Here is an 11213-nt window from a genome sequence, read left to right on the forward strand (position 1 = left end):
GGCCGGCTCGCCCGACCCAGGGATAGACGAAAGACAGAAAAAGACAAAAGGGACAGCTGGGGAGATCAGCCTAGAGACAGCTGTCGTCGACAATCGGCGTGGTCGACGGCCAGGCCGTACACAGAATCGTACGATGGAAGTTTCTACTGTCCCGTCAGGAATATGCTCGGACAGTTGCGGAATGACGTCAGACATGCTTTTTCTAACATCCATGTTGGAGATATGTTTGGGGAAGCGTGCATGCCTCGGGAAGCGTGCACACACCTCCCCGGGGTCCTATATAAGGACCCCTAAGCTTCAGCGGAGGTATGAAATCATCCACACTGTAGCTACAGTTCTCATTGTCTTGCTCTAATTTTCTTCTCGCCTGACTTGAGCGTCGGAGGGTCGTCGCCGGGAACCCCTTCCCGGCCCGACTTTGTTGCAGGTTCGCCGGAGGTCCATCTCATCCCGCCGTCTATGCGAAGCTAGCAAAGAGCGTCACGCCCCCAGCCTTCATCAACTCATAGTTCGGACAGGATCAAATTGGCGTCGTCTGTGGGAACGCACCTGAATCCGAGCAGAGGAGATGGAAGAAGCTGGACGTCAACTCATGGTGACGCTCTCTCCCGAAGAACTCGACACGCTCATCCAAGCGCGAGCGTCTAAGATGGTGGAGCAACAGCAGAAGGCTCAAGCCGAGCGGATAGCACAACAGGCGACGTCGGCTTCGGGTGGCCGAGCGGCCCCTGAAGACCGACCGGAGCAGCTTTCGATATGGGGGCAGAACAAAGGTCCGACCGGCACTCAAGTGGAAGCACCACCCGCCCCGATACCGTTCCACCGGGCTTTGTTCCAGACACCATCAGAAGTCGCGCAGGCCAACCTCGACCGAGGGTCTTCATCCGACGAGGTGCCTATCCATGACATCCGGAAGGGCAAGGCACCCTGAACGGAGTCGTCCCCCGAGCGGATCAACCGTCAATTTTCTGAAGTCATCCTAAGAGACCCATTATCGAGGCACTACACGCCCCCGACGATCGGAGAATACAATGGAACCAACGACCCGGATGACCATCTGAGTAAGTTCGACAACACTGCCACACTACATCAATATACAGATGGTGTAAAGTGTCGAGTGTTCCTCACCACCCTTTCGGGATCGGCGCAACGGTGGTTCCGAAGGTTGCCAGATGGATCGATCACCAGTTTTAAAGAGTGTCGAACAGCTTTCCTCCATCATTTCGCGAGCATCAGGCGATACAAGAAGACCAGCGTTAGTCTGTTCGCCATCAAACAAGGCTCGAGGGAGTCGCTCCGAACTTACATCCAGCGCTTCAACCAGGTGGCAATGGACATCCCGACGGTCACCTCGGAGACCATGATGAACGCATTCACGCAAGGGCTTGTGGACGGCGACTTCTTCCGATCGCTCATCCAAAAGCCACCCCGCAGCTACGACCACATGCTGAACAAGGCCAATGAATACATCAACATGGAGGAAGCCCAGGCGGCGAGGAGAAAAGAAGTGTAGTCCAAGCCGCTGACAACAGTCGAGCGGAAGCCCCCAGCTAGCCACCAACCACTGAGGGGACCTCGGGCCAAAGGAGCCAGGTCACACCACGAACCCGGGTCGCACGCGGTCCAGCATGTGGCAGCCGATCGACCCAAGCCGAAGGGAAAGGTATGGACTCCCATGTTCTGTTCGCTTCACCAGTCAGCTACCCACAATACCCGAGATTGTCGAAGCCTTCCGCCGATCGCTCACCCCACGCCCCAAAGTTATCGTCGTCGATCACCTTCACATGATCGGAGACACCGACACCAGGATACCAGACGGCATGGGGCTAGGGAATCGCCCGAGCGGCATCAGCAACCGAGGGTCAATCACCGAGCTTCGCAAGAGCGAGCAAGACCTTCCGCTTGGGAGGAAGAGAATAGAAGCAACGCAGCTCGAGGCGAAATCAACATCATCGCCGGTGGCCCCACTAGAGGAGATTCGAACCGGGCCAGAAAGTCACACGCTCGGCAGCTCAGGATCCACGCGGTCGGCTGCAGCCAGGAGAAAGCGAGCGGGCCCGAGATCAGCTTCGGGCCCCGGGACCTCGAGGGAGTTGAAGTCCCCCATGATGACGCCCTCATCATCCGAGCGGTAATACCTAATTATACTATTCACCGCATATTTATTGATACAGGCAGCTCGGTCAACATCATTTTCAAGAAGGCGTTCAATCAACTTCAAATTGACCGAGTCGAGTTATTGCCAATGAGGACCCCGTTATACGGATTCACGGGCAATGAGGTCCTCCCGATCGGCCGACCAGACTGGCTATCTCGCTAGGGGAGGAGCCGCTCAGGAGAACGCGTACCACTAACTTCATCGTGGTCGACGCCCCTTCCGCATACAATGTGATCCTGGGACGATTGGCTCTCAACGAGTTCCGAGCGGTCGTCTCAACATTTTGTCAAAAGATAAAATTCTCCGTCGAAGATCAAGTGGGGAAAGTCTGAGGAGACCAACTGGCGGTCCGGCGATGTTATGTGGAAATGGTCAGAGTCGAGGCAAAGGTCGCCCGGAAAGCTCCACGGATCAAGGTAAATGCTATAACTGAAAAGTCACCTTCCTTGATTTATGAAGAAAAGGAAGAGGTACAGATCCACCTGGCCCGACCAGACTTCACTACGTTCATAGCATCCGACCTGGAGGCGAGTCAGAAGGAGAGGCTGGTCAAATGCCTCCAACAGAACTGCGACGTCTTCGCTTGGTCAACTCACGAGTTGTCGGGAGTCTCGCCGAGCATAGCGTAGCACGAGCTTCATGTTCGGCTGGACGCTCGGCCGGTGAAGCAGAGGAAGAGGGACTTCAGCGCCGAATAGAATGTAATCATCCGAGCGGAAGTCGAGAAGCTCCTGCAGGCTGGCCATATACGGGAAGTGCAATTCCCAAGCTGGCTCGCAAATGTGGTGCTAGTCTCCAAGCTAGGCAACAAGTGGAGGGTCTGTTGGTTAGTCCTAGGGAAATCGTACCGGTTCCACTGTACAAAATTTTTTTTACAAGTGTCGAACCTTTCCTTAAATAACCTATTGTGTTCTTTAGAAGTTAAATTAGGAATCGCAGACGGAACTTAACATCATTGATGCCAAATTTAACTTATCTGTTCTTAATGGTTTAGATTTGAATCGCAAGCGAAACTTAACACTATTGATTCAAATCCACCTATGTTATTAATTTCATTAAATATTAATTTCCAAAATTGACTTCCAGAACTGCATGGCGAGGCACATGGCCTTCTTGGATATGGGAGCAACTACCACCGCCTAGACAAAGCCTTTTAAGGAAAGCTAATATTTAATTTTCTTAAATAACTCTAGATTAACCAAAAAGAACAATCGAATAACAAATTCGAAAAAGAAAACAAAAGAAACACATCTTCGAAACAAATCCGAAAATCTAGAATCTAATGCCTCGTGTGTTTGGAATTCATACAAAAGAAATACAACTAGTATGATGCGGAAATTAATTACTAATTATACCTTCCTTTGTATGCAGCGACCTCTTGATCTTCTACCGTATTCCTCTTCTTATCTCGGACGTTGTGTGGGCAACGATCCACCGAGATGAGAATCCACCTAAGCCACCTTCTTCTCCAAGCATGATTCGGCCACCACAAATATTCCATGAATAGATGTGGTTCGGCCACTACCACTGATCCTGTCCGAATGCTGAATCAACGGACGCTGGGCACGTGGCGCTCCCGGCTGCTGACGTGGATCTTCGACTGGTTGCACGGACCTCCGGCGAACCTGCACAGAAGTCGGGCCGGGAAGGGGTTCCCGGCGGTGACCCTCCGACGCTCAAGTCAGGCAAGCAAACAGTGAAGAAAGTGGCTCCAGAGGTCTTGAACGCCTACCTCCGGCGAAGTATGCGGCTCTTTATATAGAGCGGTGAAAGAGCTCCTACACGTCCACTGAGGCGCGTACGTATCCGCAGCCCATACCTCGGTATGTGTCTGTCAGAAAGCTTACCTGACGCCATACTGCTACAGTCCAATCACGTCTTCGATGGGACAACAGAACACCTCGTTGTCAGACTTGGAGTATGGCCTAGCCATAGGACTTGGCGGCTGTCAGAAGATGTTCATGTCCTTCTTTACCCACCACCGGCCGGGACGTCCGGCCTGCCGGCTGGATGAAGAGCGTCGTCCGGACGGCCCTCATCCCCTGCGCCGGCGGGGCGGCACGCTCATCACGTCCCGCCTGTCGTTTGCATTGATATGCTGGGGAGACTTCCTGGCGGGTGCTACGTAAGGACTGTTAGCACTATGCTACCTTATATCTTCGACCAAGCCTGACTTCCGCTCGGCCATTCTTTACTGTTCCATTGAGCGCCGGATCCCAACTCCTATCCGACCGGCCGGGAGGTCAGCCCCTCCTTCTCCGGTCAGCCGACCTGTCCACCTGGCCTTTTGACTTCCACATGGCGTCGACCCCTCCAAACGAGGGCCACCTGTTCTATCCGTCGAATCACTTGCCTCCCCTTCAAGTCTAGTCGAAGGAGGCGAAGTCCGACTGACTGGACTGCCGATCTGACCGAGTAACGATCGCCATATTAATCCGCTCGGCCAGGCTTATGGACGCTAATCCGTTCGGCGGTACCTTGCCCATGCCTTGTATTTCCTTGGAATTTATGACGAATCTTCTTCTCTACTGCCAACCACGTGCGTTGCGTGTGGTATAGGGAGCTCATTAAATGTAACCCGTATCTTGCTGACACGTGGCAACCTTTCTATTGTCAGGGTATGGCGGTGGCATCACCTCCGATGGGACATCCGCTGTTTGAAACGAACGGCTAGATAATGGCCTCGTTCTTCACGACCTGGATCGGACGGTGGGGGTAGCTCTCAGGCGGCGATATAAAGCCCCCGACCTCTGCTCATCGCCGCACTTTGGCTTCATCGATCCAGACACCTCATTGCTCTCTTCTTCTCCGACGACCTTGCACCTCCGACGACCTCAAAGCCCCCTGCGACTATCTTTTTACTAGTAAGCCTTTCTTCTCCTCGATTCCTTGCTCCTTTTCTTCCTGCTAGTCACCTTTGTCATTCTGCCTTCTTTCCTGGCTTTATTTCTTCTTCCCCTTCCATTCCGCATTCATTCCTGGTCCTAGACCATGACTAGTACCTCACAGTCGACCGGCGGCGCTCCTGGTCTATGGTATACGACCATGGAGAGCCGTTTCGACGAGGAGGACGCGTTGCGTCTTGCTCGGACCTACGATATTCCTCCTGACCATCACATAGTATTAGTCACACCGGCCGATCGGCCTCATGAACCGCCGCCCGGCACTGTTCTTTTCTTCCGAGACCAATTTTTGGCCGGGCTACGCTTCCCACCCCATAAGTTTATCTTGCAAGTCTGCAATTACTTCCGCATCCCGCTCGGCCAGATAGTTCCTAACTCCATTAGGCTACTGAGCGGGGTGATAATTCTCTTTAAACTGAACGGCATCCCCCTCGACCCTAAGATTTTTCATTACTTTTATTACCCCAAGCAAGCCGAGTGGGGTACTTTCATTTTCCAGTCTAAGATAGGTTTCGTCCTCTTTGATAACATGCCGAGCTCCAACAAACATTGGAAGGAGCATTTTTTCTACGTACGTTTTCCCGAGCCACCGACCTTCCATATCAAGTGGCAGACGGCGATGCCAGCGCAACCGGAGCTCGGAAAATTTAGAGGCGATGCAGCCTATCTTCATGCAGCCGATCGGCTGGTCGGCCAACGATATCACATCGACAAGCTGCTCCTTCCGGGAGTAATGTACATATTCGGCTTGTCTTCTACCCCAGCTGATCTGCCCTGCAGCATGAGTAAGTTTCCTTATCTTCCCGTTTATTTTGTTCTAACTGATTTATTTTCTTCTTCTGCAGTTGAAGTTATGTGGCGCGCTAAGGCTACCGAGCGGCTGAAACTGCGAGCCGCCGAGATCGAGGCAGCCAAGAACAAGGAGATCGCCGAGCGGGGCCTTGCTCCAGCGGATCCGGCCAGCGAAGAAGGTGAGGGGACTCAGGATGTCCCCGAAGCCCTAGCCGCTCCTGCCTCTCACGACGAGGCTGCGGGCGACCTAGAACCCTCCACTCAAGTCGAGGTGGAGGGTCGTTCGGCCGACGACGTTCCTCTGGCAACTCGGAAGCGCAAACAGCCGGAGGCAACCTCTCAACCGATTCCATCCGATGAACCGCAATCCGAGCGGGGCGACGAAGCTCCAGTGTTGTCCGGGGCGGTTTCTATTGAGAGTACCCCGACGTCGCTCGGCTCTCCAAGGGCAACCTCTGAGGTGCCGCCCTCCAGTCCTCCAAGAACGCTGCGACGTATTAAGCGATTGGGCGACCGTCCTTCCTCCTCCGCCGGTGAGCCGTCCGGCAAGGCTACTGCTTCTAAAGGTGATCCGAGTGGTCCGACATTGATAAAGACCATCTTGCGCCTCCCGTCTGAAGAATACATGGCAGCCGCTGATCGGCCTATCGTCCCCGAGCAGCAAATCACACTCATGGGTACCCTCGCCAAAGTTTGGGAGGATGCTCGTCTTCGGATCGCCATGATGACTCCTGGTCAGCTCGGCGACAGCAATCTACAACAGGCGACCGAGGTATGTTGTCTTGCTTTGTTAGTTATTTCGGATCGAGCTTCTAACCTTCTCATATTCGTTCGCAGAACTGGGTGGAGAAGATTGCCATCAGCAATCGCCTGGCCGAACTGGAGGACGAACTGAAGAAGCTCAAGGCTGTGGGGGACAGTAGACAATCGACGGCCGCTCTGGAGAAGGCCAAAAGGTTGCTGGAAGCTGAGCGGAGTAAGACTTTCGGCTTGACAAGCGAGGTTGCCCGCCTCGAAGCCTTAGTCAAGCAGCGGGATAAAGAAGTAAAGACCGCGACCGCTCGAAAGCTCAAGGCCATTGATGATATGGACTTGATGAAGGTGGAGAACCGGGGGCTGGAACAACAGGTGAAGGAGCTAGACGCCTCCATAACTGCCGAGCGGGAGGGTCGCTCCGCCGATCGGACCAAAGCAGAAGGAGCCTTGCAAGATCTTCAGGCTGCCCTGGATGCTTCCCAGACCGCTCTCAAGGATTACCACGATGGAGAGCCCGGTCGATCGGCGGAGGTACGCAAAGCCTTCGTCCGCTCGGACGAGTTTGGCGAGAAATTTACCGACAAGCTCTCCTTGACTTTTGAGGAGGCAATCAAAGTGGTGGTGGACTACATGAAGAACAAAGGCCATGCTCCTGCCGATCTGTCCGTCCCTGCCGAAGACCTGGCGACCATGATGGGCTCCATCCCTGACCATCTTTTTAATTTTGATGACTAAGAATCTGTCTGTGAGGCTATTTTGTAATTTTTCTGTATTCGTGCCGGTCAGGGCAAACTTTAGAAGTTTTGTCTATCCGCCGGTCGGCGTGAATGAACTGTGTCTTATTATTTGCCCATTCTTCCTGCGTCCGATTTTTGTTTTTCGCCTTGGTCTTGAGCTTTTTGTGCCCCAAGTACATTTTATAAAGGAGTCGCTCGGCCTTACGCTATTATGTCGGATCCGACCGAGGTCTACGCAGAAAACCTTCCATCCGGCGGCCCTATAGGCTTCGGTCGCCCGTCGAATTTTACCTTCGGAACTTGACTACTGTCTGATCGATGGGTTTATAAATGCCGAGTCGTCTCTCGACGGTCTTCCACTCGGACGTTTAAAGACGCCGGCTCGGACGTTTATAGACGCCGGTTCGTCTCTCGATATTCGAAGCTCGACGGTCTTCCGCTCGGACGTTTATAGGCGCCGGCTCGTCTCTCGATATTTAACGTCGGAGCTCGACGGTCTTCCGCTAGGACGTTTATAGACACCGGCTCGTCTCTCGATATTTAACGTCGGAGCTCGACGGCCTTCCCAAGGCTAACTTTAGTACAGCCGCTCGGAAAACCCATTGGCCATCCTTTGAATTAATTTTGCTTCCTGCATTACAAGGACATGGGCGACTAGAATATACACAAAAATGAATCAGTGCACCTTTCACCCAGCTCGATAAGGTTGGAGATGATTTACGCTCCAAGGTCGGTCCAACTGTCGTCCGTCTTCATCCTCCAAATAGTAAGCGCCCGAGCGGAGCTTTTCGATGATTTTGAAGGGACCCGCCCACGGAGCTTCAAGCTTGCCGACGTCGCCGACCGGCTTGACTTTCTTCCAGACAAGATAGCCGACCTGGAATGATCTGGGGATTACGCGGCGGTTGTAGTTTTGCTTCATCCGCTGCCGGTACGCCATCAGCCGAACGGACGCCTTGGCTCTTTCTTCTTCGACCAAATCCAGCTCCAGGTTCCTCCGCTCGGCGTTGTCCTCATCGTAATTTTGGATCTGGACGGATTCGACACCGACTTCGACGGGAATCACCGCTTCGCCGCCATATACCAGATGAAAAGGCATGACGCCCGTTCCTTCCTTTGGAGTCGTTCGGATGGCCCATAGGACGCCCGGCACCTCATCCACCCAACTTCCTCCCAAATGGTCGAGCCGAGCGCGCAGAATACGAAGAATTTCCCGATTGGTTACTTCGGCTTGACCGTTGCTCTGGGGATAGGCTACAGAGGTGAAGTGTTGCTCGATGACATAGCTTTGGCACCAATCTTCGAGCAACTTTCCCGTGAATTGTCGTCCGTTGTCGGAAACAAGTCGGCGAGGGAAGCCAAACCGACAGATGATGTTCTGCCAGATGAACTTTTTGACCATCTGTTCGGTGATCTTGGCTAGCGGCTCGGCCTCCACCCACTTGGAAAAATAATCCACCGCTACTAACAGAAATTTCCGTTGCCCGGTCGCCATAGGAAATGGACCAACGATATTCATTCCCCACTGATCGAACGGACATGAGACTGTGGATGCCTTCATTTCCTCTGCCAGTCGGTGGTAGAAGTTATGGTACTTCTGGCACGAAAGGCACGTCGACACGGTCCGAGCGGCGTCCACTTGTAAAGTTGGCCAAAAGTATCCAGCTAGCAGGATCTTCTTAGCTAGTGATCATCCGCCCGGGTGCCCTCGTACGATCCTTGATGTACTTCTTGGAGGATGTAAGCCGAGTCCTCCGAGCTCACGCATTTCAATAGCGGGCGCGAGAAAACCTTTTTGTAAAGCTGATCGCTGATGAGTGTGAACCGACCGGCTCTCCTCCTTAGCATCTGGGCTTCATTCTCATTGGATGGTGTGGCGCCCGAGCGGAGGAACTCTATGATGGGTGTCCGCCAGTCGCTTGGAAACGTGAGGCCTTCCATCCGGTAGACGTGCGCCACCAACAATACTTGTTCAATTGGCTGCTGAATAGCGACCGGCGTTATTGAGCTCGCGAGTTTGGCTAACTCATCGGCCGCTTGATTTTCTGCTCTGGGTATCTTCTGGACAATAACTTCTCTAAAATTGGCTTTAAGTTTCTCAAACGCTTCAGCGTAGAGCTTGAGCCAAGCGTTGTTAATTTCAAAAGTGCCAGAGAGCTGCTGCGCGGCCAACTACGAATCTGAATGAAGCGTTACCCGACCGGCGCCAACATGCCGAGCTGCCTGCAAGACGGCTATGAGGGCCTCATACTCTGCTTCATTGTTTGTAGCTTTATAATCCAGCCGGACGGATAAATGCATCTTTTCTTCTTGAGGGGAGAGCAACAATATTCCGATCCCGCTTCCGAGCCGAGTGGACGACCCATCCACATATATTCTCCACATAGCTTCCGGCTCCGGCTTTTGCACCTCAGTCACAAAATCGGCCAAGGACTGCGCTTTGATCGCCGAGCGAGGTTGGTATTGGATGTCAAATTCACTTAACTCCGTCGTCCACTTGATGAGCCGCCCGGATGCTTCCGGATTCAGTAATACACGCCCGAGCGGGCTATTGGTTTTGACAATGATGGTATGCGCCAGGAAGTACGGGCGAAGGCGCCGAGCGGCAAAAGCCAGCTTTTCGAGCCCAGTGTAGCGAGATTCAGCATCTTTTAAAATATGACTAAGGAAATACACAGGCTCCTCTCCACTCGCCCTCACTAGTGCCGAGCCGATTGCTTGCTCGGTGGAAGACAAGTAGATGCAAAGTGGTTCACCTACAGCCGGCTTGGCTAATACAGGGAGGGAATTCAGATATGCCTTCAAATCTTCGAACGCCCGATCACATTCTTCATCCCAGTGAAATTTAGTGGTCTTGCGCAAGATCTTGAAGAAAGGCAGGCTCCGGTCGGCAGTTTTGGATATGAATCTGGACAAAGCGGTTATCCGACCGGTCAAACACTGCACTTCCCTCAGATTTCTCGGGGGTGGCATGTCTTGTAGGGCTTTTACTTTGCTGGGATTTGCTTCAATACCCCGCTCGGTCACTATGTACCCCAAGAGACACCCTCCTTTTGCTCCGAACAGGCACTTCTGAGGATTTAGCTTGACTCCATATTTACGTAGCGTTCGGAAAGTTTCTTCCATGTCCTTGAAGAGATCGGCCGCTCGGACGGACTTGATGAGAATGTCATCCACGTACACTTACAGATTTCGCCCGATCTGCTCTCTGAATACTTTGTTCATCAATCGCTGATATGTGGCCCCCGCATTCTTCAATCCGAACGGCATCACATTATAGCAATAGGTGTCGTCGGCCGTCACGAAGCTGACTTTTTCTTGATCTTCGCGGGCGAGCGGCACTTGATGATATCCTTGGTAAGCGTCAAGCATACATATTAATTCGCAGCCGGCCGTAGAGTCCACCAGCTGATCTATCCGGGGCAGAGGATAAAAGTCCTTCGGGCAAGCTTTGTTGAGATCCCGAAAATCTATGCATACTCTCCACTTGTTGCCCGGCTTGTAGACTAATACTACGTTAGCCAGCCAGCTCGGGAACTGCACCTCGCGTATATGGCCGGCCTCCAGAAGCTTATCAACTTCCGCCCGGATGATGGCATTCTGCTCGGTGCTGAAATCTCTTTTTCTCTGCTTCACTGGCCGAGCGTCCGGCCAGACGTGGAGCTCATGCTGCGCTACACTTGGTGAAATTCCGGGCAGCTCATGGGTCGACCAAACAAAGACATCATGGTTTCTTTGGAGGCATTTGATCACTTCCTCCTTCTGGTTGGCCTCCAGATCGGACGCAATAAAGGTAGTGGCCTCCGATCGGGTTGGATGAATCTGCACTTCCTCCTTTTCTTCATAAATTAAAGAGGGTGGCTTTTC

At 52.9% G+C, this 11213-nt stretch overlaps 1 protein-coding gene across 1 annotated transcript; it reads left to right on the forward strand.

Annotated features, from left to right (window-relative positions):
- Nucleotides 1-649: 649 nt before the first annotated feature.
- On the forward strand, nucleotides 650-7344 carry LOC121986825 (neurofilament heavy polypeptide-like). Its single transcript, XM_042540761.1, has 3 exons — nucleotides 650-892; nucleotides 5930-6625; nucleotides 6739-7344. The coding sequence occupies exons 1-3, from the start codon at nucleotides 650-652 to the stop codon at nucleotides 7342-7344; spliced, it is 1545 nt and encodes a 514-aa protein (XP_042396695.1).
- Nucleotides 7345-11213: the final 3869 nt, after the last annotated feature.

This window comes from Zingiber officinale, chromosome 5B, assembly GCF_018446385.1.
Source record: "Zingiber officinale cultivar Zhangliang chromosome 5B, Zo_v1.1, whole genome shotgun sequence".
NCBI lineage: Eukaryota > Viridiplantae > Streptophyta > Magnoliopsida > Zingiberales > Zingiberaceae > Zingiber > Zingiber officinale.